The sequence below is a fragment of the Alternaria alternata genome, assembly GCF_001642055.1.
Source record: "Alternaria alternata strain SRC1lrK2f unplaced genomic scaffold CC77scaffold_26, whole genome shotgun sequence".
Classification (NCBI taxonomy): Eukaryota; Fungi; Ascomycota; class Dothideomycetes; order Pleosporales; family Pleosporaceae; genus Alternaria; species Alternaria alternata.
This window is the reverse complement of record NW_017306215.1, coordinates 457,542-482,590: the sequence shown is the minus strand read 5'-3', so window position 1 is coordinate 482,590 and position 25,049 is coordinate 457,542. Positions and strand designations below refer to the sequence as shown.

The window sequence follows — 25,049 nt, the reverse complement described above, 5'->3', positions numbered from 1 at the left end:
TCTTCCTACACCCTGCGATATCGCGGTGAGTTCTCCTTACTTCTATACGACACTACCATATCACGGACTATGACCTAACGCGGATTCTTATCCTTCAAACCCGCGTCTTCGGGTCCAAGCCAGAGAGATGGGCGACACTCGTGCTGAAGATCGCGCAAAGGAAATCTGTATATCCTCAAGCGATAAACCCCGGGTCTCGCGCATGCAGATTGCAAGCACCAGTAGTGTCAAGAGGGCAACCCCACCGAAGAGGAAGTACGCACCATAGGCCGACCTGGCCAGGAAGATTGGGGTCGCGAAAGCGACGAGCCAGTTCGCGAGCTGATCGGAACAAATCAGTAAGCAATGCGCAAGGGAATTGTGAAGTGTTCGTGGATAGGCAGCATAAACAATTTACTCACAAAACTACCACCCGTCGCCATCGAATTAGTGGTCGCACGGGTCTTGGTGGGTTGGATTTCCGACGCATATATCTTGCCAACGATAGCCCAGGTAGAGACGTATCCTAGAGCAAACACAAAAACGGAAACGATAACGACCCATCGTGCCGCACCATATGAGTGTACAGCATCCGCAGCGTACAGAGAGCCGATCAGAAGCATGGTCGCGGAGAGGATTACTCCACCGCAGATGGCAGACGTGCGCCGACCCCACTTGTCTGCGAGAAGTGTGGCAGGGATACTGAAGGCGAGCATAAGGATGGCGCTGACGCCAGATGCAAGGAATGATGCTGTTTGTGACGGTATTCCTGCTTGCGCAAAAATCGTTGGCGCGTACTGGGAGATCGTGTTAGCAAGTGCAATGACATCTTGTCTGCATGGCACAACACATACGTAGAGCACCCCATCGATGCCGCTGAGCTGAATGAAAGACAGTATAAACACTGCGAGCCATGTTTGCGATCGATAATCTTTCGTGAATATCAAGCGTAAGCCTGCCAGTACTCCAATCTCGTCTTCAGCAGCTGCAGTCTCGACAGGCCGTAACACATCTTTTTCCGCTTCAGCTGTCCCAAAGTCCAATTTCTTAAGCTCTTCCATCGCCTGGCTTCTTCTTCCATGCAAGATTAGCCAACGTGGGCTTTCTGGTAAGAAGAAAGACCCAGTCGCCCACAGTACTGCGAGCGCCGCTTGGAGGATGTATGGCAAGCGCCACGACATATCGCCTTTGATGTGAATGCTTCCGTAGCACGAGAAATAGCCAACGCACACCCCAATCGCCGCTCCAAACTGCGGCAGCGATACGAACTTACCGCGACTTCGACTCGGTGCGATCTCACAGATGTACACCCCAATGTTGGTGAGAGCAAACCCTTGGCCGATTCCCATCAAGGCACGTCCGACGAGAAACAGCCAAAGATGGAACGCAGCGCATTCGAGTATGCAGCCGATGGTGCACAGTACTGCGCCCGCAATCATGATGCGTAAGCGCCCAAACCGGTCTGCCAGATATCCGGCGATTGTTGCTGGGATGGCGCCGCAAAGCATGATCAACGAGACAGTGAAGCCGCGCATAGTTGGCGAGAGATGACCAAAAGTTCCAGTATAGGAGGGCATTTCAGTAATTGCACCTACTGAGCCTGTATCAAATCTGTCCGCAAGTTAGCATTTTTCGCCGTGCATTATTTTTCAGCATGTTATAGCACACGAAAGGAATTGATTGCGATTACGACATACCCATTGAGTATACCACCGAGCGCCACAAATGTGGACGCAAGGGCATAGCCTGGTATCTTCCGAGAGCTGAGTTGCATGGTTGATGATCCTTCAGTCGTGGGAAAGAGTTCAAGTGCAGGAGAGGTGAGTTTACAAGTCAAATGGAACCGTTGGTTCAACGGTTAAGTATCATCACCATTCCCCGCACTTGGAGACAGCGCAACTCCAGATGATCAATACGCGATGATCTTGATCATAGGCTCGCGCCAATAAGTGAGAGGTTCGCATATGTATCAAAGGAGGGGTGACGTAGGTGGCTGCTTATTCCACTCTTGCCGACGACGACGTTGGTCTCAGATAACAATGAGCTTACGGATCGGCATGAGCAGCGCTACATCATGGATCAGAAAGGCACGAGATTGCAGACTCTGGTCAATGGCGATGACTGTGTTGCTTTGCGGGTATGCGTTCAACGCATACCCTAGATCTACGCAATCGGCACGATCATGTCTTCCATGGATTCGAACGTGTGGGTGAGATAAGTAAGGATGAGAGTAAATCGGCAATCAGTCCTGATTTGTCGCTCAATGGTCACCACAAAGACTATCATAACATGCTGCGTGGATGTCGATCAAATAGGGTATCCAACTGCTTGTGCGACAATGTCGAACTCCACGATCGGGTGCCGGATCATACTATTCTCAACTGATAAAGTCTTCTCGATGGCGAAGTACACGAATGCTTCGCTGACTGATGTAGCGGAATGAATCGTCGCATGCGTCTTGAAGTCGAGACGTGAAGCCGCGAGATTGGGAATTGAGCGGTGAAATTTCCGTCGTAGAGGCATCGAAATTGTCGCCCTTCCGAATAGAGTTCGTCATCGGTGTCCACACAGTGCTTATAGCTTGACTGCGCGAGAGTGCATCGCATTGGCATCGATCATCGCGTGTCATCTCATGCGCAAGGAAGATGTGGCCTGGTGGGTGTCGCAACATCTTCGGCGGAGATCTGGTGCGCTCGGAGCACAGTTAGCGCGTTGCAGTTGGGCGCCTCCGAGGTTCCGACGCATTTGCATCGCCACACCACGACCGAGCTTCTCCTCATCCCGAGACTGCGCAATGCCCACCACTATTGATGTTGCTTTCTACAACATTACTTCGCGACTGCAGACTCCAGGATGGATAGCATCCATGCTATGCGCGGAAATCCAAGCCCAGCAGCAAAATCGCTGCGTTGGAAGGATCTGGTGGCTGGTCTCTCGATGACGAATCTATGCAGCTTACGCTACGTTCGCCACGTCACGTGTAGTCGTGTCGCGCGAACCTCTTCGTTTTGAAATTCTATTTCAGGTATCGGCCAACATCAGCGCTATTCACACTCGTTATGCAGCTTGGTTGCATTGGATGTGGGAAAAGTACGGCCGCCAGGCTTTCTCGCAGGAGCTCTACTTGATGGGGACCTCTTCATCACATCGCCATACTGGTACGAGTACTGGACCCGTCGCGGCACCACAATATGCGATGCCTTGTGCTCGGATGCTCGGAGTGGCATTCCTTTTCATTGGGAAGAGTTGTATCGCATTCGCCTCGCTGATCACCAGACAAGTAAACAAACGCCAGCAATCCGCACTCCTCTATGCTCACTCAATACAAGCATGAAGGACGATATCATTGATTTATGAAGTAGAGTGATAAGTCACAGCTAACATTCGAAGATAGTCTACTCCCGATCTAGCGAGCTTCCGAGGTTATGTTACTAGGCTTGTTGCTAGGTGCTTGTCTTCTCAGCGTCAACGGTGTTGTTCCTTCAGTGTCGTTCCAGAAGAGCTCGTAGATGCCGTTCTTCTGCGACTGCATGCCGCTGAAAGAGGTCGCGATGCTGCCATCGTCGCCGTAAAGCATGGCCGTGGACCCGTAGAAGGCGAAGCCAGAAGTATGCGTGGTAGCGTTGCCGGTACCATCGTTCGGCGGAAGGAAGCCAACACGCTTGTCGCCGGACGAGGGCTCGGGAACGAACAACGTAACGTTGGACCACGAGGGCGCAATATCGCCGGCAGTGACGTTTGGATTGCCGACGAAGTGGTGATCAGAGTCCGTAGTGACTGACGATGTCAGTGAGTTGAAGCACATGTCGCTGGGAAGCGGACACGGAAGGACCCGTGAAACCTCAGAACTTACAGATCACGACAGCAGCATCCGAGCTGTTAGCAAGGCTCGGATCACCAATGTAGGCGAGGCCATCCGCATAGAAGAGCGGCAATCCACCAAAGCCATCGCCGTACGCGTACAATTGGAATGTTGCGGACGGGGACACGTCGCGCTTGCGCGCACCCAGGACGACAAGAGGAAGGGAGGCAGCCAGAAGGTTTCGCATGTCGAGACGCATCTTGCAAAGAATGGATCTTGATCTGACAAGAAGAGGAGTCAATAAAGGAGTGTGGGGAAAGTTGGGTGACAGTCTGTTTTTCCTGCAGCATGTACTCTTTTATGGAAGTCGACACCAATCGTGGAAAAGTTCTCTTCCCAAGATATGGACAGGCAACGCAAGCATGCCGCGAGGCCTCTACGCCCTATCGTTGGAATCAGAAAGCCGACGTAACGTCGCAACGCTATCTCGGACGACATCCGATGCCTACGACACTCGGCGCCCAACACACGTACGCAGGAAGATTCGCACTATTGGCGGGCGCGTCCGCCGCGTGACTCCCTGCTACCAGGTCTGTAGGCCACGAATGCTGGCTATATCGGAATTCACCCAGTTCGTAACATCTGCTTGTGGGTGTTTGTTTAGACACAACCAATCATGTGGCTTGTGTTCCTGAGTCGTGATGGGACGTGCGGTGTCTTGGCGCTACCCGTGCCTTCAGGCGCGGCGCTTTCGCGGCTCTCAGCCACAGTTTGTTACCCTGCTGTTCCCCCGTGACGAGGCTCTGTCAACAACCTGGATTTGTTTCATGATCATCATGGATTGCGCGTGTCATGTTATCACCGTCGGTGGAATCTCTCCTAAACTTTCAATCGACTTAACAAGAATAGTTACGACTACATGTGGGCCGTACAAAGTTTGCTTTAGGCTGAGTCGACTAAAGTAAGTTAGCGGCTCTGCGATGTGGAGGTCTTCGCTGCCTCAGTATTATGCCGCGCGGCGTTGAACACTGGTGGGGATAGCAGAGGGGCAGTTTGAGGCACGACGACGAACGTCGACTATTGTCTGCACGGTGATATGATAGCAGGGTGAGGTGAAGAAATCTCAAAGGTATACTGATCTCCAAAGTATATAGGTCAATCACTCGTTCCGTACTAGAAATCATCCAGCTTCTCTCACACTCGCTTTCATTGCTCTACACTCCTTTCTCGTGCATTATTTGGGAACACTCGTTGTGGATACGTCCTTCTTTTTGTTAGCGTAATCAGACTGCGCTTCGGTCCATATCATGCTTCTTCGCTGTATCTTCAGCATCGCAGCTCTAGCTGGCTATGCTACTGCCTTTCCCTTCACTTCGGATCTACGACCCAGAGCAGCCTGTGACGGAAACACTGCTACCACACGTTCAGAATGGTGTGACTATTCCATTGATGTAGACCCATCTGACGACGTCCCCGATACTGGGGTTACTCGTGAATACTGGTTGGAGCTCACGGATGTTACTGTTGCACCGGACGGCGTGTCACGCTCAGCCATGGCTGTCAATGGGTGAGACAACATCGCTATCAACTACATTTGCGACACACACTGACTCCACTTGCACCTTCAGATCCATTCCTGGCCCAACCCTCATTGCAGACTGGGGCGATACTGTCGTTGTCCATGTTACAAACTCGCTCACAACTTCAAACAACGGCACGAGCATCCATTTCCATGGTATCTGGCAGCTGAACACAAATGACCAGGACGGTGTCAGTAAGTAATCCTAGATCACGAACGGACTGTAAGAGAGTGCTGACTTCTTACTCCCACGACTAGGCTCGATCACGCAATGTCCGACAGCCCCGGGTGAATCGATGACCTACACTTGGCGAGCGACGCAATACGGTTCCTCATGGTATCACTCCCACTTCGCGCTTCAAGCATGGCAAGGTGTTTTCGGCGGCATCATCATCAACGGACCCGCTACCGCCAACTATGATGAAGATCTAGGTGTACTAATGCTCAATGATTGGGATCATCAGGTGTGTTCATGCCCACAGGAAGCTCAGTCGTTAGACTCCACTAACTCGATGTAGACTGTTGACGAGCTCTATATCACCGCCGAGACTTCTGGACCTCCAACACTAGACAACGGACTCATCAATGGTACGAACACGTACGAGGACGGAGGCTACCGATTCAATCAATCTTTCACTTCTGGCACATCCTACCTATTCCGACTTGTAAATGCCGCCGTGGATACACACTGGAAGTTCATGATTGACAATCACACCATGACCGTGATCGCTTCTGATCTTGTCGCTATCGAACCCTACGAAGCCACAGTCATCAGTATCGGCATGGGCCAACGTTATGATATCGTCGTAACAGCCGACCAAACCGATGCTACTGACTTCTGGATGCGTGCCATCCCTCAGTCAGCCTGCTCCGAAAACGATAATGAAGATGACATCCGTGGCATCATTTATTATGGAGACGCACCCGGTACCCCCACTACTTCGGCCTACGACTACGAGGACAGCTGCTCCGACGAGACCGACAACATCGTGCCATATGTCTCCAAGACCGTTGGTTCCACAGCTGGTGCCACAGCTGACGAGCCTGTCGCCGTTGGGTTTAACAGCGACAATCTCTTCAAATGGACGTTGAACAGCACAACCTTCGTCTCTGAATGGGAAGATCCCACCCTCATGAAGATCATGCAAGGCGAAACGGCCTTTGAGACCTCCAACGCAGTATTTTTGTTGCCCAATGCCAATGAATGGGTCTACGTCGTCATCTCCACGACGCTCGCTGTGCCTCATCCAATCCACTTGCACGGCCATGATTTCTACGTCATCGCGCAGGGCACAGGTACTTATACCGATGGCGAGACAACTCTCAACCTTGACAATCCGCCCCGTCGTGATACCGCTATGCTTCCTGCATCCGGGTACTTGGTATTGGCGTTCGAGACGAACAACCCCGGGGCTTGGCTGATGCATTGTCACATTGGATGGCATACGTCTGAGGGCTTTGCGATGCAGTTCGTCGAGCAGTACGACGCAATTGCGGGCATCACGAGCAATGACACATTGATCAGCAACTGTGACAGTTGGACGAGTCATACCGAAACGGTCGGTATTGAGCAGGATGACTCCGGTGTTTAGTTCGCGGAATATGTTTCTGCTGCCACCGCTATGGCCCAATGTGTCTGGTTTCAAAGTTATAGCTGTCAACGGTTTTCATGTAGTGCAGCCTGTCCTTCTAGCGCGCTTGCCTTCCATCGTCTGAGCTATCTCCAGTAGTGGTGATCCTTAGCTCCATGTGTATACGCTCTTTTGTACCCCTAATTGCAATCACACCACGTTCTTTAGAGCTGTTCTCTGTTCACTTGCCCTTATAAACGTTGTGTTACATTTACTACTTATCGAAGATTTCCGACATTTAACTTCAACATTAACGACGAACACATGATCAGCACTCATAGGATACACACGTGCGCCTGCTATCTCAACAAAATTCAGGCTTCTGGGCCCAGAGAGCAAAGAGCTTGTAAGATCCGCCTGTCTTACGGAGCTCTCCCACGAGTCTAGCTGGCAATGAGTCAATGTCTGCCTCAAGCTCAACTGGCTGTAGTGTCTTGAGCGTGGCCGTGGCGAATGAAGCTGTCGCAAACATACTTTGTAAGCTAAGCTCACGCACATCATCCTTTGCCTTGAATCCTACTGGCACATCGATGATGGCGTGTTGTATTTTCGTTAGACCCGCCTTCTCGAACAATGCCGTCAGGCTCTTTCTCATGTCCACGCCCTGTCCATTAGTGACCATGCCCACAAGCTGCCGCATGGCCTGTTGAAATTCTTGGAGCACTGGACCGGCATCCCAGTCCTGCCACTGCATCTCGACCAGCTGAATCCAGCCACCAGGCTTCACCAATTTGACCAGGTTCATGACAGCATCCTCCAGTGAGCTGAGACCGACGCCCGGAAGTGCCATACGTGAGTGCACTAGATCGAATGTTCCTTGCCATTGTAGCGGCCACGGCTCGGTCATGGACTGGTGATGGTACGAGGTGTCGTTTGGAGTCTCTTTTGGGAAATAGCTATCTTCAATGTCGGTTCCTATCCATGTGTTCGAAGCACCTCCGGCCGCCTGGCGCACATCTCGAAGCCAGATACCTTTCTTCGTTAGCTTTGAACAGTTCTTTGGCTCGGAGGTAGCTACCACTACCGGTAGCCTGGTCCAAGACCCGGTATCCGCCTGCTCCAAGGTCGATGGGTGCGAGAACGAGCTGGGGCATTGCAGAATAAACCACTTTGTGCTGCTTGTCGAGGCGCTGGACCTCATCCTCGTTAGCGGCAAAGATGACGTTATCATCGTTAAGTCCAGTCTTAGAGATGGAAGTAGACGAAGGCATACTGCCGGTATGAAGTGGTTCAAGAAGAAGAGAAATCGGAAGTCTTTCGGTTGTAAATATGTATTACTGGCGGCCGAGTTGACGCTCGAAGATAAAGCTTTAAGCTGATTCTAGATGTATTTCCTCTTGAACATTACGCCCCGTCTGACTGTATCTTGTCTATAATCGGGGTTGCACAGTGCTAAAAGTCTCCGTCGTGAATCGCGTATGTCTCCGCAAGGGTCGAATGTCTCCGAATCGTCAGCAGAAAATTTTGCTACTGAGTGACAATTGTGATGATCTCTTGATCTTCGTTTCTACATTTTGATACAATCCTTCGCCCATCTGATCATTGACTAGCTTCGTACATCGAACTCTATGCATAGTCGCAATCCGCTGGTGACAAGTAGCTACACACCTTTGAGTAACGTGAGTAGATTGCTCGGAGGGAACTTACGAACTGCCCTCGAGTGTAAGCATTAAGAAAGGACCGGAATAACTGACGGAGGTGCAGATATTGCGAGTGATGAAAACGACTGAGATTTTGATACATAGTCTCCCAAATCGGTTTACCAAATATCCACAAACTTGAGAACAAGACAATGACCATGTCGGGAAAAGCTTCAACCTCTAAGAGGTCGTCCAATTTGCATGCATGCGCATTAGGTGATCCATCAACTTGTCCTTCCTCGGGAAAGCCTTTCCCCTACAGCGCTTGCTTCTACTGCCTGATGCGATAACAACGTTAGTCACTCGTTTCTTGTTATCCTTTCGAAGCTAGCGAGCTTGGATGTGAGGACTTCAGGGTTTTTGTGAGAGACGACTCACATTCATCGACTGGGCACCAGGTGCGCTGTCCTTTTCCTCCGGCTCCGCCATGTCTACTGGAGTGGTGTCGTTTGAGATCCGCAAGGCGACCGAATGTCATGCCTGAACAGGCGCGCGCGTTGCATCGGTATTGATTACCGCGCACCTCCCCGTTACTAAGGATGACGCCGATGACCACGTGCTCGGAATTGTCGTTCGCAATAGGACTGAGGAAATCCTCATGACTTACAATGCTATGCATTCGAGGTGCTGCTTGTGGCGGATGTATAGCATTGACCACTAGTGCATTCGAAGTGGGAGGAAGTTGATGTCTATGGAGCCCATACGTTAGCTAGGCATTCTTGGGTATGTCATGAAGTTCAATCGTCGCGCATCCGGCCAGTGGTCACAGACCAACTAGCGTTTTGATGTGCGATCGCAAAGGTTCGGACGGTAATGCTCAATCTTGCGCGAATTCGCACATTCCAAGGTTGGGTAGTGGTACAGTACTGACATCATAAGGATATCCTTATATTATCTCGTGTGACGACGATAATAAGAATGCGCGGTGCAACCCAAGAGGAGATTTCAATCGCGGATGAGAAGTCAAGATGAGTCTGAGACCCACTCGGCAATAGCACGACCTCATGACATCTATCACACGAACGAACCTCACCCCCTCATGGAATCGACCTTATGAAGAAGGTAGCGCTGATTGTGATTTGACGTGATCTGTAAACACAGATACTTTGTCAAGGGGTTGCCGAGGTAAGGTGATCGGTAGGGGTTGTGAAGGCAGTGTCCTGTAAACTTTTAGCAATGTCTCAACTGATTGACAAGCGTAGTTGTACCTGCGTCTATCGTTAGCAGCTAGCGAGCAGTGCGTACCTGGACTGGGTACCTTGATTAAATTGCTTCGTGGCATAAGTATAGATCTAGCGGCCCATCGGAAGACGGCGCAGTTTGCAAAGCGGTGCGACGACTCAGACTTACCGCTCCTGACATTCATCGGCATGCGAATTGTACCGATTTGTTCTCATGGGCGTGAACGTTTGTTCGTCATCGTGGACATCATTGTGAGACGTCAAGCTATATCCAACCTCTGCGAATGACTGTTCGACAGCATTTGCAGCCATCCAAGGCCTCTGGAGGATATGACCTGCCAACATACATCTTCAGCAGAGTTCCATGCCTACACTGCAAAGTGATAACGAACCAAAACCATCGTACTCGAAGGCGGGAAGCTGGAAGTCCATAAACTCAACTGTAGGTGCGTTCGCGCAGCCAGGAAAGGCCGACAAGTCAACGTTGTTGTCACCTTTCTTATCGTCGTTGATGTTGTTCATTGTAACCACGTGATGTTCCCGGGTATCAGGAGACCTAGGCAGAAGAGATAAAAGGATGAGAGAAAGATGTCTACGTGAAGCAGATAAGAAAGGCACACTATGTACCATTTTCTATGATTCGGGAAAGGCAGACGCGGGGCGCACACTGGCTGTTGCCCTATTATGCCCTATTGCGCCACTCCATGCATCACGTAGCCAGTAGGGCGCGCGCAAGAAGCGGTCAATGCCCGTCACTTTCTAATCCATTGAGTCCTCCATACCCCAATCCCCAGACATGCGCGGCGTAGTACCTACCGTAATTCGCCATCCACACACTATGATAGCCTCTCATCGCATCCCTCAAGCGATCCAGGAGTGCGTCAGCCTGATCTTGTTCCTCTCTCGATGCACGCGGGAAGAACTTTGCTCGCAGAACATGGAACCAGAAAGTTGTCTCAACGGTAGCCATCAGACCAAGGCCGGCATAAATAGTATAGCGCACTGCTGGTTTTGCGGTCTGGAGTTGCTTGATGAGGCTGAAGGACGGGAGCGACGGGTTCTCGGCTTGTTGACGTGGTAATGGTGGGGAAGACGTGGGGTTCTTGCTGGAGTTCGCTGACGTCTGGAAGCGCCGCGTGTTCATGGCTACAGCATGCGCTGCATCGTGCAGACGATGAAACATCCGTTTCAACGGAGTGATGCGCATCTTGCTAGGTCTGAGAGCCATCCGGTGAGGGGTCATACGTGGGTAGGTAGTGAGGCTGAAGAGTGCACGTGATGCCGGAACTATGAAGTGGCAGAATCGTTGAAAGAAGATTGTGACTTGGTATGAGATCTGAATCCAAACCTACCTTGCGCTCACCCACAGACATTCTATATACTCATCGTCTTCGCACTTTGGTGACTGATTCTGTCGAAGTCGTGGGAAAGGCAGGCGCCAAGCCAGGAATGTTTGTTTTGGGCTTAAGATTGCGAGATATTGGCGTTCGCATCAGCAATCTTACTCCGCAGTAGATTTTGCGCAGGGGTCAGCAAAACGGTGCGTCCGAGCGCCGTTGACGTCGCCGGCCAGCTGAACGATATCAGTACATGACGGCTCTAAGATATGGTAAAGGACAGGCGGGAACATATGTTACTGCGTGATTGTGCGCGCATCATCGAATCGGGGTAGTAGATGTGTAGAAACAGGGAAGAGCGGAGAGGAAAGAGCGGTGGCAGGGGGCTTGGCGGGGCTGCTTTGCTGGCAGGGACACCTGGTTGAGTGGCATGTGGGCCGGCGGGCAATAGTCAGGAACAACAAATCGCTCGACGCGCCCGGGCAGTCAACTACCACACCTCCATTTCCCCTACGCCATTTGCTTTTTTTGCTCCCACCGCTCTCCCTATGTCTCTGCAGCTCTTGCCCGCCGAATAATTCAAAAGAGCATGAGCGACGCTCTCCACGTTACTCGCACGCATTTTTTACTCCCAACAGCATAGCACCTGCCGCTTATCAAGGCACTGTTTACGCGAACCGAGGGGTCGTACACATGGACACGGCCGGCCTTGGTGGCATGCCAGGGCCTCGGTGTTGCTGTGGGAGCCAGGACTGCGCGTTCCTGGCTCACAACGGAAGACTCTTAGAGGGGCTTGAGAGGGATGTGTCAAAGGCTGCACAGCTGGGCCAGGTATGAAGTTCCTCCTCGCTGCGCTGCCAGTGATCGGCTGCCCTGCCGCGGCTCTCACCTCGCGCATGCCGCTAACCTTTGCCCTGCAGGCCCTACTCGTCCGCCATGAAGCCTACGTCGCCGACTCTGAGCGCGAACGCAAGGAAATGCTCCACACCATCGACACGCTCGAGAAGGACAAGATAGAGCTCGAGGCCAAGAATGCGCAAACCATAAAGGCCAACAGGGACCTCTTGGATCAGCTCGAGCAGCTCAACAGCGCTGTTGCCGAGTCCGATGCCCACATACGCGCGCTGGAAGACACGCTACGATCCACCGAAGACGAGATCGATCGTCTAAGTTCCCTCGCAGCGCGCACCCAACTACTCGAGCGCCAGCTGATTGACCTCGAAAGGGAACAGTCGCAGTTGCAGAGCAGCCTGGATGCCAAACTTGTCGACGAGCGAACAGCTATACAACGATGGAAAGTAGCAGAGCGGACTATAGGTGACCTCCAGGACCAGATCGACCGCATCGAGAAGGAATCCCGCGCCGAACGCCAGCGCCACATGGAAGTCGTGGCACGCATGGAGCGCAGGATGGCTGTCGAAGAGAACCTCCACTCCGCTGCCGGCAGGCTCAAGGCTAAAGCAGGGACTGACAAGGGCGGGCCCAACGTCGTCTCCCACTTTGTCAAGGACATTCTACTTGATAACGCGAATTTGCAACACGGAATACTGGAACTGCGCGAGCTACTGGGCAACTCGAACGAAGAGGTAGAGCGCTTGCGAGACCAACTCAAAGTCCACCAGCCGGTATCGAATTCATCTGAAGACGTCACGAGCCCTTCGCTGCAGAAAGAACTGGAGATGGAACAAGAAGCGTCACTACAACAGGAACTACACATACATCACCATTACCACGGCCCCAAGGTTTCTCGCAACGTTCCCAAACCCCCGGCGCAGCGACGGCCAAAGAAGAAGCGCTTCTCGCTCACCCCGACGCACTTCGACCCGCCTCCGACGCTCGACCGCTCATCTACGGCGACGATACTGGAGCACACCGCTGTCACTGTACCAAACTCGCACAGATGGTCTCAAGCGTCGACTCTCACACCAGGCTCCTTCGCGGGCTCGCCCGTATCAGACTCCCACCGCGGGTCAATGTACGACCGCGTCTTCAGCGAGGCCTACGACTCATCCCGCCCCACCAGTCCCCCTGATTCAATCGACTTCCAGTCCCCCATGTTCGGTCCCGTCAAGTCCAACGACTACAGCTCTGATCCCGACGCTATGCCTCCGATGATGCGACGATCATCTGGCACACTCGAGGTGGCCAAGAGTGGGAGCAAACATCTCCGCCGCAAATCCCGCGGCCTCATGCCACCCAGTCTTTCCACAATGCGCAGCTCCAGCACACCGATAGCCCTGACAACTAAGAGTAGTCCTGCAACGGCTGTGATATCGGCTGTCAGCCCCGCAAACTCCTTCTCGGATGCTAGCTTCACGTTATCGCCATACCTCCAGCAGACGGAGCCCCAGGCCGCTATTCCAGAGGAGCGGGAGAGTGAAGAGTCCTCGCTTCTAACAGCAGAGCCTTCACTCATGACATCCACGGGCGACTTTGAGCCCGACGACCTTGTCTCCCCCATGACAGCCATGCGCCCTGCAATGCGTCGCCACGCTTCCCACGAATCCCTCATCTCTGTCTCTGGCATGGACATCCACACTCTGCAGTCTCGACCCTCACAACTTCTCTACTCTAACGCCGCACGCTTCGCCACCCCAGGCAACGCCGGCTCCGTGGGGCCCGAACTCACACCCTGGACTGCCACCGCGCACGGCACTCTGAGCAATAAGACGAGTCAGAGCAGCATGGCGCAGCGGGATAGGTTGTACGCGAACATTGCGAGCCAGAAGCGCGGGCCGAGGAAGAGCGATGGGCCGCAGGTTGCCAGTGGCAGCGGACAAGGCCTTACAAAGAAAGTCGGGGGTTGGGTGTTTGGCAAGTGGGGTGCTAGTCCTGCTCCCGTCGTCTCTCCCCCTGCTACAGCCACCAGTACTACAGACAATCGTGCGCCTTCGATTCTTAGTCAGGAAACGCAATCCACGCAAGACTCACAGGCTACGCAGGATTCACAGTCTAGTGAGGGTACGACCAAGGATGGGGATAGGAAGAAGAAGCCAAAGTTGAGGCCGAGTGGCGTCAACCAGAATGGTCCTATTTGGGGCTTCTTCGATGAGGTGCCGGATGCGCCTACCAAGGTTGTTGTGCAGGATTATGATGCTGATGCGTTGGGGGAGGCGTTGGCTGAGGCTTCGTAAACGCTTGCTATATGCGAAGCATTTTCTTACTATCTATCTTCCTTTGGTTTGGGATTACGATAGATTGCATCACCGGCGTTTTTGGGGGTTGTCTTTACATTTTTCACGAAGAATTTGGATGTCGATACGCTTCATGATGCGATACGATGGAACGAAGAGGTTAAGTAGTTCCTTGGGTCGATGGGTTTACTTGGATAGATGAGTTACGAGCTGAAGATTGATACCCAATTTATTACCATGGCGATGTGGTTTGCTCATCGATCAGTCACGTCTCTAGACTGCTATTTTGTCATCAACAGCTGTGTACACATTCAGTAAAGACAGCCTCACGATCGCAAAAGAGTTGACAGAAGTTCCCACCTGCTTGGTTGCTTCTGCCTTACGTGCCCGACGTTGGTCGTCTGGGAATTTGGCGTCCAACATCCGTGCAAGAAGCCGTCGAAACGTCGCCTCTTCGCCATCCGGTAGGGTCTGCAGCCCGAGGCGCAGTCGCTATGACTCATTAGCTTGTTCATATCGAAATCACAGTTCCAAAACTCACGACGACCTCCCCCTCCACCCGGTTCATTTGGTGTAAGTTGATTGTCATCATAACAATTCTTTCTTTTCGCCACGCCGTACTCATGAGGTCCACGACCGTGACCGCCGCAATCATCATTAATAGTGCTTTCCCACCAAACACCACATTCGCAACTAGTCCTCGTGAACCAAGTGTAGACTTTTCCGCAGGGACCTTTGGCCCCCAGAAGGAACTTGTATGTGCTCACACCGCAGCACCTTTCGATTGGCCTTTCTGTATAGTTTTCATGCTTACAGCGGTTTGCCATAACGAAAGAAAAGCGTGACGTTCAAAACACGTAGGAATATCCTGTAGTGATCTAGTTGTTGGAGTGTTGAGGCCTAAGTTATAACAAGAAACAATGCTAGGTTATCTCAACTCTTAGAAGAAGTGCTGGATTCCGTATAGCAGTACGCAAGACGACGTGGAGACTTCTAACTGGTTAAGTAAAGAACGAGTGCTACGCTATCGCGCATACGCTTCTGCGATTGTGTGCAGCCATTGACGTCTACAACGACCGGATTTGTTCTCGGGCGTCCGCCACCGTAAGCAGCGGATAAGGCTGTAGCTGAACGCGATCAGTATTGCGGACCTTTGACGAACAGAAAGGCGATTTTTCATACGCATGCTCGTTGATAACGGGGCGAGGTGGACATGGTGTTTTCGCAAATAATGATTTTAAAAGCCCTGATGGAGCATAAAAACCCACACCGGTGTCCAAAGCCTTGCGATGTTTCCAGATGCAAGCGGAGTCTCGAATACTTCTTATGGCACACTACTAACAAAGATTCATCCTCACCCAACCATAATCTTTCTGCCATAGACAAATAAACGATGCCTCGTCCTCCACTTCCCCGCAATAAAAAATCTCCCACCCTCGAACTCCACAATCTCCGGCTTCTCCATACCGCATTTCTCCATCACTCTCTGACTCGCCGCATTCTCGTCATTCACAATCGCCCTCACAACCACTTTCTCATACGGAGTCCAGTGAACTGCCGGTACACGCGCACAATTTTCGAGGACAGCGGCGATAGATTCAGTAGCGTACCCGCGCCCCCAAGACTGGGGAAGAAACATGTAAGCCAGTTCCAGTGAAAGCGAAGTCGAAGTCGAACCATACTTGTCGCGTGGGGGAAACTTCGTTTCAGAGGTGGACAGGGTGCGGAGGGTAATCAGGCCGATGAATTGCTCCTCCTTGCTCTCATCATTTCCGGCAATTTCGTGGACAGCGTAAGGGAAGCGATGCACTTTCTCCTCGCCCTCTAGATGTGATACCGGCAAGATATCTTGCAATGCTTTTTCGGTATCTTCGGGAGTCTTAGAGGCACCGTAGAGACTTGGATGCACTGTCAGTTGAGGATGATGGGATAGGAGAGGGGGTTTACCTCCACCATGAACTCTGTATGTCGCTTCGGAGTTCATGAACCCAGCCGAATTCTTGAGAAGAGCGGGGTGCGGTGGTGAGGAGCGTGAGCTTGAGGCGTGGAGTGTCAATGATCAGGTCCATATCGAAGCACGCTACCAGAGTGCTGCGATATATTCGACAGAATGACTGGAAGAGTTTAAGTATGCTTTGTGAGCGCTCACGACTGGATTCCAGAGCTTGGCTTGAAATGAGTGATGGAAGTTCTGCGTTATGTTGGTGTCAATTTTGGCCATTTTATATGCTGCTTCGGAAGGCGACCCGCGGCAGCTTCATCGCACTGCCGAGGGTGCGGAATTGACGAAGCGATAATATGATAGTTGTAAGGTGGAAGCTGCTCTTATGGACGCTTTAGGCGGTCCTGAGTTCCGTCCTCGGTTATTGGACCAGTCCGAACTCCGAACCGACTCTTCCTTGCGATCATCATTTACACTTCAGTCTACACAATTCCAGATCTCCACGACGACTGAGCCATCTTTGCCATTCATTGCATGCTTCTATCATTATCCCATTGACCTACTGTCTTACAAGCGCCCCAGGCCGAGGTTCGATTTGACGTGCACGAATGAGGTCATGATTGCCCCTCTTCCTCGAACCATTGACATCCTGTAGACTGATCGTTACCAGACAACGCTTCCACAATCTGAACAAGCTGTTCACGAATTCTTATTCCAAACGTCTTGCAATCTTCGAGAAGGCCTGAATATCCATACCTTATATCACCCATTCGTTAACATGCATGATGAGCCTTCGTCAAACATGCATCTGGAAATTGTATACGGTACACCTCACGTTGAAGGCAGCGTGTCAGGCGAATTACTAGCGTCCAATCTTGAACTCAGCTTCTGGGGCGGTGTTGACCATGTCACCGGAGAGGTGATTGATCGTTCCCACCCCTTGGTGCGGCAATGTCTGAAAGACAAGATACTGGCTATCCCAGGTGGACGTGGATCATGTTCAGGGTCAGCAACGATACTAGAACTAATCATGAACGGCAATGGGCCGAGAGCATTGATTTTCGAGCGTGCCAACGAGATCCTTGCCGTTGGTCTTTTTGTCGCGGAAGAAGTGTTCGGGAAGAAGATACCTATGCTGATCGTAGATCCTGAAGACTTCAAAACCATACTGGGCTGGAACAAAAGGATAATCTTCATTCAAGATCACTGCATTTCGACACGACAATTGGAGACAAGCACAGGAGACCACTATAAAGCCTTGAGCCCTGAACACGTTCGACCTCACACACCTGAGCTTTCGGGACTTGACAAAGCCATGCTCGAAGGTAACTGCGATGAGAAAAGCGGGTACACTAAGGCTCACGAGCTAGCTATGAGGATCATCATTCGGACAGCATCCATCATGAAAGCTCCTTCATTGATATCTGTATGTCAAGCACATGTAGACGGCGCTCACTTTGGGCCAGCATCCGTCTTCTTCGGCAAACGGCTTCGCGACTTGGGTGGCAAGTTCACGGTGCCCACTACTGTGAATGCTATTACTGTCGACCGACAACGCTGGCGAGACTTGGGAGTTGACACAGGCTTCGGCATAGAGAGTGATGAGCTGGCAAAGGTTTTTCTCGACATGGGTGCTCAGATGTCGTTCACACGTGCGCCTTATCAGCTTGATTCAGCACCGAAGCTCGGCGACCAAGTTGCGTTTGGAGAATCTAATGTCGTGTGCTATTCGAACAGCGTTCTTGGTTCAAGAACAGCTAAATATCCAAATATGCTCGAAACACTCATCGCTCTGACCGGTCGCGCTCCTCTAGCTAGCATCCACTCGGCTAAGAACAGGGTACCGGAGATCTCTATCTCCGCACCTTCATTCAACCAATTTCGCGAACCGCCAATTGACGACTCCTTTTGGCCACTACTCGGCTACAAGATTGGCGCTAAAGCAGGCTCACGTATTCCTATCGTCACCGGCTTCGAATCCATGGAGCGCCCACCATCTCGAGATGCTTTGAAAGCCTTCTCGGCTGCGTTCGCTACCAGTGCTGGAGCACCCATGTTCCATATGCTCGGCGTCACACCGGAAGCCGAGCAATATGCAGGCCTACTAGAGTCTGACGCGTTGCAGCCAAAGATCAGCATCACTTGGCAGGACTTGAAAGATACGTGGACAGCTTTCAATCAAGATTCCGATTCCAAAGTCCTTCCTCGAACGGTAGATCTTGTGTCCCTTGGTAACCCTCACTTCTCGCTTCTCGAGCTCAAATCGCTTGCCCAACTCGTCCACGGACGTACTAAACATCCTTCCACTTCTGTAATCGTAACGACATCGAGGGCACAGTACAGTCTTGCGACTCAAGCGGGCTACATCGCGCAGCTGGACGAGTTTGGTATCCAGGTGCTAACGGATACGTGTTGGTGTTTCATCCGCGATCCAGTGATCAAGAAGGAGGCAAGATGCATCATGACAAACTCAGGGAAGTATGCGCACTACGGGCCCGGTCTTACGGGCCGAGAGTTCTGTTTTGGAAGCTTATCGGAATGTATTGAGAGTGCTTGCACAGGGCGATGGGAAGCAAAGGTACCAGAGTGGCTACAAGTCGGAGTACAGAGCTCGTCGTAATGACCAACATCCATCATCAGAGTTACATGGTCATATCGACTCATTCCCATTTCTTTCTTTGTGGATGTGAATTCACTCGCTTCTACTGAGCTGGGTTCGTGCTTCAAGTCTAGGTGTTTTCTCCTCGATTACATGCAACCTACGCACTCGCCTTCAAAGGTCACACCGACAATTTATCAAACGAAATTCAAAAACGATTCATGAAGCTGACACTCATGTTGCGAATGAAACCGAGTCAGAGTAATCGCACATAACCGTGATCAACACTATGCCACCATGAGCGGACAACCATTCTCAGGACCTGAGCCATACCCAACTGACTTGACCAGAACTGTCGGGTTAATTGTGGAGCAATACTTCATTTTACCAAGCGATGTCACGTAACACTCGATGACTACATGATGTAGCATCATGGTGTCCGATCCGGTTGCGCCCGCGAAATTAGCTCTCCGAGCTCACGGACCAGTATTCTGCGAAGTGTACAGCATCCCCTCCAGGTATTTTAGGTCTGCAGCTCACTTTGCTCCCTTGTAGCCGACAAATCATGAGACGCAACACAATTAGCTCAAGAATCCGCCTAGTGGTTTTACTAAGTAGGTTATAGACGAAGCAAATCTTGAAGACACGGCAGTGTCCCCGCTAAGACCATATAACAGATTTGCTTGTACGCATCTGAAACCTCAGCTTCAGAAAACTCTTACTCTTTCCTCAACCCTCAACAACGATCCATTCTACAGCATGATATCAATCCTAGAATCTAGTAACACTGTCAATGTTTCTATCATTGACACCGGGTGTAAAATCGGAAACATTCCAGCCGCCATCTTCACAGATCCGCAGATACCTGGTTTCGAAAAGTTTGAGGGTATCAGCTATGTTTTTGTCCTTACTCACACTGACGGTGCGGGCAAGGTCAGACGCGTCCTTTTCGATCTTGGGGCCCGCAAAGATTGGGAGAATATGGCACCTCACGTTGTGCAGGCAACGAAGGCGATCGAGGGTGCTATACTTGAGCCTATAGAGAATGTGGCAGATTTGTTGGAACGTGGAGGGATTGATAGGGCTAGTATTGAGGCACTGATCTGGAGGTACATCATTTCAAACCTGTCTGCAATCGCCGAACTGACGTCTGGACTAGTCATGCGCACGTCGACCATGTTAGGGACTCATCAACCTTCCCCTCTAGCGCAGCGCTTATCGTCGGTCCTGGCGTGAAGGACGAGTATTTCCCCGGATGGCCAACAAAGCCCGATGCGCCTGTTCTAGTGACTGATTTCGCGAATCGCGAGGTCCGTCAACTCGACTTCTCGGACACAAAATTGTCCATTGGCGGATTTCCTGCCTTGGATTATTTCGGTGACGGCAGTTTTTACCTGCTCCATGCTCCTGGTCACGCTTTAGGTCACCTGTGCGGCCTCGCCCGTACAACAACGAACACCTTCATGTTGTTCACTGGCGATGTGTACCACCACGCGAGTCAGATTCGACCATCCGCATCCGTCCCCCTACCTGAGCATGTGAACGTACCCAATCTCATCCCGAACCCATTGTCCGCTAAGTAGCTTGCACAAATTGCTCCTTCAAAGTGCTGTTCTGCACCCTTGCTCCAACCTGGCAAAGTCAACAGCGATATGAGCACCGCGATGCGTACTATCAACGCTGCGAGAGGTTTCGACGACCAGGACAACGTCTTTCTAATTGCTGCGCACGACCACACTGTTTCAGCTGTTATCGACACATTCCCCCGGTCAGCAAATCAATGGAAGCAAAAAGGGTGGAAAGAGCAGACAAAGTGGCTGTTCCTGAAGGATTTCAGGAGGCACTGAATCTGGTTGCTTGAGCAACCTCTCGGTGTCTGCAATGACTGTCACTTATAATGTGAGAACTATCAATATTCAATGAGGATGTGGTTGCGTAGTTTATACTTGGCTGCATGTGTCTGTAGAAACATAGGTTTACAGAAGAAGAATCTTTAGTACTGCTTGAATAAGTGAAGGCATCATGGCAGTAAATGATACCTATTAATTGTTGGTGCCGAGCAGGAATTGTGTCCGAGAAGGAAGATAAGACGTGCAACACCGACACACAGATATCTCTCGACTTTCCGTTCGTACGAGGAAAAAGAAGTTATCGCCCGTGTTCACACACATACAGAATAACAACAGACAAGGGGTTTAGTGGCGGGAGTGCATCATGGGTATCGTGCGCAAGCAAGGACTCAACTTTGGAAAATCCTGTAAGCTTCAGGAAAAGTAATGCGGGGGATGCGTATAGTCTTCGCAAAATCTAAGTCATGTCTCGAACTCCTTTGGGCTCGGGTTGACTTCGCATCGGCCCGATTCCGCTTGACTAAACCCTCTGGTTGCTAAGCTGTCCACACTAACTATCTCAAGATTGGCTAGATTAGACCGACTGCTTATCACCCTTTACATCGACGACACAGGCCTCTTGGTTTGACCTTGAAGCGTTAACTGATGGCTGGGGTTAATGCACTTGGCACGTAAACGGAAACTCCGATCACTTGATGTTGCTTACAGAGATGGATCTTTTGTCGCTCTCTTCTGTACGCACTGCTGCTGCCTCAGTCGCAGCACTCGTCCCTAAGATCGATGTTCTGCTCAACAACGCTGGAATCATGGGTACCAAGTTGGCTCGTACGCCTGAAGGTGTAGAGAGCCAATTCGCTGCTAATCACATCGGCCACTTCCTTCTCACCAATCTTCTTGTACCACAACTCGAACAGGCCGAAGGCAATGCTCGTGTGGTTAATGTCTCGTCGAAGCTTTATCAATTCAGCCCAGTGAATTTCTTGGATCCTCAATTCACGTCTACTCCCTGGAACACGTGGGAAGCTTAGGGACAATCCAAGACTGCTAACATTCTCTTCTCTATTGCTTTGTCTAGGAAACTGGAAAGCAAGGGGGTAAAGAGCTATTCACTGCATCCAGGAAATATTCAACAGACAGGGTTGGCGGCTAGCGTGGATCCCGAAAGTTGGCCGATCGTTACGGAGATGTTCGAACGCAAGAAAATGGAGATGCCAAAAGAGAAGACGTTGGAACAGGGTGCTGCGACATCTGTCGCTGCTGCGCTAGATCCTCGACTTGATGGTAGGTATACTCTGCTCGATTATAGCATTGTAGATGTAGCTGACAAGACTCATAGACTTCTCGGGTGCATTCTTAGATGACTGTCAAGTTGCGAAGGTCATAGAATATGCTTTCAGCGAAGACAATGCGGAGAGTCTGTGGAGCCTAAGCGAGAAGATTGTGGGAGAAACATTCTCTTACTAACAGTCTGGTCAAATTCCAGCGAGGAGTCGTTGGTGCTAAGACAATGTAAGTTGTTAGATAAACGTAGCCTAGTCTAGTTCATCTTAGGAAAAGGATAGGCGAATACAACCTTCGTCCGCCTTTCGCGCCTTTCTTTCCCAGCTGAGATGAGCCGACGGATTATGCATTGTCTACGCTAGATTTGGTATCGCGTCAGGAATGACTAGCTGAAAGCAAACTGGCTATCAATCAGTTCGATCTGCAGACTGAAACTGGCTTGCTAAGGATGCATGCTCCACTCTCGACCCTTGGCATCGCCGGCCACGAGATAAGTAATTGCTTTAAAATTCTCCCCGATCACAGGTTTTGTCAGCATTCCGGCTGGGTGGGTCACATTCTCTCTGGTGGAAACTTCGTTGCTTTAAAAGATACCCTGTCTGCGTCCCTAAGTGCAATTATCCTTCAATCGTCATTTCCACAGAACTTATCATTGCGGCAATTATTGTCCTTTGTGACCGAGAGCAATAGAGTATTGGAACAAGACTTTCAACTTTCAACTTTTAGCGTTCAAGCAATCCCAAAGGCGGCTATCGAACACGACATTCGCAATCTTAAGGAAAATGATCAACCCAGACATAGAGCGCCTCATCGCGATCCTCCAGGTCGTTCCAACGTTCCACAAACGACCATATCCAGCAATCTCACCTCTTCGGCCCGAACTGAGTCAATTAGGGAAGACAGTCCTGGTTACGGGGGCTGCCGAAGGCATCGGACTATCCATTGCGCGAAATTTTGCGCGGGCGTCTGTTTCGAAAGTTATCATCTTAGATGTCAATCGAAATGCTCTTTTCGCTGCAGCCTCTCAATTGAGAGCCGAGATCGAAGATGCCAGTGGGGTGACTATCGTAGACCCCCGAGTTTGCAGCGTCGGCGACATTAGCGAAAGTGACACCATTTGGTCGAGTCTTTCTAAGGAAGGAATACTAGTCGATGTCCTTGTGCTGAATGCGGTATGCTATGGCCCTGAAGAGCCGCTTCTGAATAGCGGTCGGGACGCGATTTGGTCTAGTTCCGATGTAAACGTTCGCGCATTGTTTGTCCATACTCAACATTTCTACAAACAAGTTGGACACGTTCAACAGAAGGTAAGTCGGGCGCACGTGTGTGGAACTAACTTGAGTTACTGTCTACTGTCAATGACGAGGAGGATACTTCGCTAACACCTCTTCGCAGTTCCTCCTCAATGTTTCTACCAACGGGATATACCTATGAGATGCCGAAGGAGCCCGTCCATCGTATGGTCTGACTAAAAACTCCGGTACAGTCCTAGTGCAGCAGATTGCCAAGGACGTGAAGCCCGAAAAGTTGCAAGTCATAAGCTTTCAACTCGGTGAAGTCTTGACCGAGTCAGCCAAAAGGCATGGCTATATCAAGGATACTATCGAATGGTACGACGGTAAGATATATCGTGGAGCCAAACCTGCTACTCTGGTTCTCTGACATTTTGTTACAGAGGACTTAAGTGGGCAGTTTGCTGTCTGGACTGCTACGCCAGAAGCCGCGTTTTTGCACGGTCGTTTTGTCTTCGCTGCTTGGGATGTTGATGACATGATGTCTGAAGAGTTTCAGGAGCACCTTGCCGATCCCTACTACCTTAAGGTCGGAATCAAGGGTTTGTAAGCTGCAGAGACTTGCGAGAATACTTATAAGGCTGTAACTAGCGATACCGCTTCCAACCACCCAAAAGCAGCAGAGCGAATACAAAAAGAGTGACTGCATATGCAGTCTTGAAACAACTGTGATTTGGACCATCATCACCCTCACTAAACCTCGCCTCCATCTCTGCAGCATCATCGTCATCGGAAAACGGGTAATAACCATCATCGTCATCAGAGAACCGGTAATGACGAGGTGCCTCATCTCCCAGATAGTCATAGTACACAACGCGTCTTTCAAGCATCTTTCTCTTCTTCGCATCTGTGATCCCCAACCCCTTAAACAATGCATCATCATCGACCCTGTCATATTCGAAGCTGTACTGCCTCACATGCGCAAGCGCAATTAGTACAACATCGTCTTCACTCATATCATAATCTGGGAAAAACCGCTCTAGAAGCACCCGCTCGTCTGGCACCACTAGTCCCAACAAAGCAAACACTCGATCTCGCGGATCTTTGCATTCAGAATTGCCGTGATTGATGAGCAACTGGGAGAGCGGGAGATGCATTTCTGGATGGCGATCCGGGTGGCGTCCGGTGATCAGAGGGAAAGCTCTCCAAGGCCTGCTGTCAAAGTCTTTCGGCATAGACGCTTGGTGGATGTGCTCAGGTACACCCGCACATGATCCAAGTGTTTCTTTGAAATCAATCCAGTTCATGCGCGTGTTTCCGCAGTACACGTTCACATCTTGGCCGAGGAGAAACTCCTGGATGACCCAGAAGCGAGTCCAATACGAATGGTTTGCTAGATGGGACATCTGATCGTGGAAATCGAAGTCCGAGACCTCAAAAGTTCGTATTGGTTCGTGCCAAGATCGGTCTTGCTCGACAGATGGTGGGAGACCAAGCCAAACAGACACGGCACTCGCGTTGCGATATATTGTATCCATGCGCCGAACTTGCGCAGTACGTTCTGCGTTGTTCATTTGGTCGATACAAATTGCGTCAACCCAGAGATGTGTCCAGCCTGCCGTTTTGTCTTGGGCTAGATAGTGCAGACATGACCAGAGATTGAGTCGGACGGGGAAAGGTTGACCATTGATAAATATGTGCTCCGATGGAGTTTCATTGCCCCAAGTGTATGAGACCGCAGTGTAGCGAGGTGCTGAATTTTGAGCAAAGCGGCTCATGCTGAAGGAAAGACGATTTGATTGGATAGAGATAGGAGTCAGAAGTCGGAGGTCGCTATTGCCTATAGGTAGATAGCTGAAGTC

At 50.9% G+C, this 25,049-nt stretch overlaps 13 protein-coding genes across 13 annotated transcripts; 7 read left to right on the top strand and 6 right to left on the bottom strand.

The window, feature by feature from the left end:
* Positions 1–87: 87 nt before the first annotated feature.
* CC77DRAFT_1013341 (general substrate transporter) lies at positions 88–1,753 on the bottom strand (the record flags this gene model as incomplete). Its single annotated transcript, XM_018523830.1, has 4 exons — positions 88–321; positions 402–776; positions 834–1,590; positions 1,677–1,753. The coding sequence occupies 4 exons, from the start codon at positions 1,751–1,753 to the stop codon at positions 88–90; spliced, it is 1,443 nt and encodes a 480-aa protein (XP_018380829.1).
* Positions 1,754–2,402: 649 nt separating this feature from the next.
* Positions 2,403–2,972, top strand: CC77DRAFT_466613 (hypothetical protein). Its single transcript, XM_018531810.1, has one exon. It carries the CDS (start codon positions 2,612–2,614, stop codon positions 2,918–2,920), a length of 309 nt encoding a protein of 102 aa, XP_018380828.1. The 5' UTR covers positions 2,403–2,611; the 3' UTR covers positions 2,921–2,972.
* A 387-nt stretch (positions 2,973–3,359) lies between these two features.
* CC77DRAFT_1025138 (hypothetical protein) lies at positions 3,360–4,235 on the bottom strand. Its single transcript, XM_018526008.1, has 2 exons — positions 3,833–4,235; positions 3,360–3,756 (listed from the first exon to the last, which is right to left on the bottom strand). Exons 1-2 carry the CDS (start codon positions 4,038–4,040, stop codon positions 3,386–3,388), a joined length of 579 nt encoding a protein of 192 aa, XP_018380827.1. The 5' UTR covers positions 4,041–4,235; the 3' UTR covers positions 3,360–3,385.
* Positions 4,236–4,976: 741 nt separating this feature from the next.
* On the top strand, positions 4,977–7,145 carry CC77DRAFT_1044227 (laccase-1 precursor). Its single transcript, XM_018527344.1, has 4 exons — positions 4,977–5,348; positions 5,410–5,555; positions 5,619–5,824; positions 5,879–7,145. The coding sequence occupies exons 1-4, from the start codon at positions 5,089–5,091 to the stop codon at positions 6,950–6,952; spliced, it is 1,686 nt and encodes a 561-aa protein (XP_018380826.1). The 5' UTR covers positions 4,977–5,088; the 3' UTR covers positions 6,953–7,145.
* A 150-nt stretch (positions 7,146–7,295) lies between these two features.
* Positions 7,296–8,202, bottom strand: CC77DRAFT_1099337 (S-adenosyl-L-methionine-dependent methyltransferase; the record flags this gene model as incomplete). Its single annotated transcript, XM_018530000.1, has 2 exons — positions 7,296–7,963; positions 8,010–8,202. 2 exons carry the CDS (start codon positions 8,200–8,202, stop codon positions 7,296–7,298), a joined length of 861 nt encoding a protein of 286 aa, XP_018380825.1.
* A 2,219-nt stretch (positions 8,203–10,421) lies between these two features.
* On the bottom strand, positions 10,422–11,315 carry CC77DRAFT_466591 (hypothetical protein). Its single transcript, XM_018531809.1, has 2 exons — positions 11,165–11,315; positions 10,422–11,019 (listed from the first exon to the last, which is right to left on the bottom strand). Exons 1-2 carry the CDS (start codon positions 11,183–11,185, stop codon positions 10,555–10,557), a joined length of 486 nt encoding a protein of 161 aa, XP_018380824.1. The 5' UTR covers positions 11,186–11,315; the 3' UTR covers positions 10,422–10,554.
* A 330-nt stretch (positions 11,316–11,645) lies between these two features.
* On the top strand, positions 11,646–14,545 carry CC77DRAFT_999767 (hypothetical protein). The gene is made up of 2 exons (XM_018536572.1): positions 11,646–11,980; positions 12,070–14,545. Exons 1-2 carry the CDS (start codon positions 11,843–11,845, stop codon positions 14,281–14,283), a joined length of 2,352 nt encoding a protein of 783 aa, XP_018380823.1. The 5' UTR covers positions 11,646–11,842; the 3' UTR covers positions 14,284–14,545.
* A 982-nt stretch (positions 14,546–15,527) lies between these two features.
* On the bottom strand, positions 15,528–16,595 carry CC77DRAFT_1099334 (hypothetical protein). Its single transcript, XM_018529999.1, has 2 exons — positions 16,231–16,595; positions 15,528–16,181 (listed from the first exon to the last, which is right to left on the bottom strand). The coding sequence occupies exons 1-2, from the start codon at positions 16,350–16,352 to the stop codon at positions 15,638–15,640; spliced, it is 666 nt and encodes a 221-aa protein (XP_018380822.1). The 5' UTR covers positions 16,353–16,595; the 3' UTR covers positions 15,528–15,637.
* Positions 16,596–16,712: 117 nt separating this feature from the next.
* Positions 16,713–19,018, top strand: CC77DRAFT_973712 (hypothetical protein). Its single transcript, XM_018535885.1, has 2 exons — positions 16,713–16,838; positions 16,896–19,018. The coding sequence occupies exon 2, from the start codon at positions 17,004–17,006 to the stop codon at positions 18,843–18,845; it is 1,842 nt and encodes a 613-aa protein (XP_018380821.1). The 5' UTR covers positions 16,713–16,838; positions 16,896–17,003; the 3' UTR covers positions 18,846–19,018.
* Positions 19,019–19,583: 565 nt separating this feature from the next.
* CC77DRAFT_1035095 (hypothetical protein) lies at positions 19,584–20,671 on the top strand (the record flags this gene model as incomplete). The annotated part of the gene is made up of 3 exons (XM_018526919.1): positions 19,584–19,933; positions 19,984–20,394; positions 20,473–20,671. 3 exons carry the CDS (start codon positions 19,584–19,586, stop codon positions 20,669–20,671), a joined length of 960 nt encoding a protein of 319 aa, XP_018380820.1.
* A 367-nt stretch (positions 20,672–21,038) lies between these two features.
* On the top strand, positions 21,039–22,138 carry CC77DRAFT_1013333 (hypothetical protein; the record flags this gene model as incomplete). Its single annotated transcript, XM_018523829.1, has 4 exons — positions 21,039–21,081; positions 21,437–21,689; positions 21,750–21,955; positions 22,011–22,138. 4 exons carry the CDS (start codon positions 21,039–21,041, stop codon positions 22,136–22,138), a joined length of 630 nt encoding a protein of 209 aa, XP_018380819.1.
* A 599-nt stretch (positions 22,139–22,737) lies between these two features.
* Positions 22,738–23,797, top strand: CC77DRAFT_1066285 (NAD(P)-binding protein; the record flags this gene model as incomplete). Its single annotated transcript, XM_018528889.1, has 3 exons — positions 22,738–23,262; positions 23,456–23,573; positions 23,631–23,797. 3 exons carry the CDS (start codon positions 22,738–22,740, stop codon positions 23,795–23,797), a joined length of 810 nt encoding a protein of 269 aa, XP_018380818.1.
* A 733-nt stretch (positions 23,798–24,530) lies between these two features.
* Positions 24,531–24,965, bottom strand: CC77DRAFT_946771 (hypothetical protein; the record flags this gene model as incomplete). Its single annotated transcript, XM_018535104.1, has 1 exon — positions 24,531–24,965. A coding segment is annotated over one exon (435 nt), but the record flags the coding sequence as incomplete, so codon positions are not given.
* Between the last annotated feature and the right edge of the window lie 84 nt (positions 24,966–25,049).

What these genes read in the sequence shown, in the direction of transcription:
- CC77DRAFT_466613 (XM_018531810.1), top strand. Translation starts at nt 2,612, where the DNA reads ATGCGCAAGGAAGATGTGGCCTGGTGGGTGTCGCAACATCTTCGGCGG.
- CC77DRAFT_1025138 (XM_018526008.1), bottom strand. Translation starts at nt 4,040, where the DNA reads ATGCGTCTCGACATGCGAAACCTTCTGGCTGCCTCCCTTCCTCTTGTC. An exon ending in GGATGCTGCTGTCGTGATCT is followed by an intron (nt 3,757 to 3,832) that starts GTAAGTTCTGAG and finishes TGACATCGTCAG; the next exon opens with TCACTACGGACTCTGATCAC.
- CC77DRAFT_1044227 (XM_018527344.1), top strand. Translation starts at nt 5,089, where the DNA reads ATGCTTCTTCGCTGTATCTTCAGCATCGCAGCTCTAGCTGGCTATGCT. An exon ending in TCAGCCATGGCTGTCAATGG is followed by an intron (nt 5,349 to 5,409) that starts GTGAGACAACAT and finishes TTGCACCTTCAG; the next exon opens with ATCCATTCCTGGCCCAACCC. An exon ending in AAATGACCAGGACGGTGTCA is followed by an intron (nt 5,556 to 5,618) that starts GTAAGTAATCCT and finishes TCCCACGACTAG; the next exon opens with GCTCGATCACGCAATGTCCG.
- CC77DRAFT_466591 (XM_018531809.1), bottom strand. Translation starts at nt 11,185, where the DNA reads ATGTCTGTGGGTGAGCGCAAG. An exon ending in TGTCTGTGGGTGAGCGCAAG is followed by an intron (nt 11,020 to 11,164) that starts GTAGGTTTGGAT and finishes AGACCTAGCAAG; the next exon opens with ATGCGCATCACTCCGTTGAA.
- CC77DRAFT_999767 (XM_018536572.1), top strand. Translation starts at nt 11,843, where the DNA reads ATGGACACGGCCGGCCTTGGTGGCATGCCAGGGCCTCGGTGTTGCTGT. An exon ending in AGGCTGCACAGCTGGGCCAG is followed by an intron (nt 11,981 to 12,069) that starts GTATGAAGTTCC and finishes TTTGCCCTGCAG; the next exon opens with GCCCTACTCGTCCGCCATGA.
- CC77DRAFT_1099334 (XM_018529999.1), bottom strand. Translation starts at nt 16,352, where the DNA reads ATGGACCTGATCATTGACACTCCACGCCTCAAGCTCACGCTCCTCACC. An exon ending in ATACAGAGTTCATGGTGGAG is followed by an intron (nt 16,182 to 16,230) that starts GTAAACCCCCTC and finishes AGTGCATCCAAG; the next exon opens with TCTCTACGGTGCCTCTAAGA.
- CC77DRAFT_973712 (XM_018535885.1), top strand. Translation starts at nt 17,004, where the DNA reads ATGCATGATGAGCCTTCGTCAAACATGCATCTGGAAATTGTATACGGT.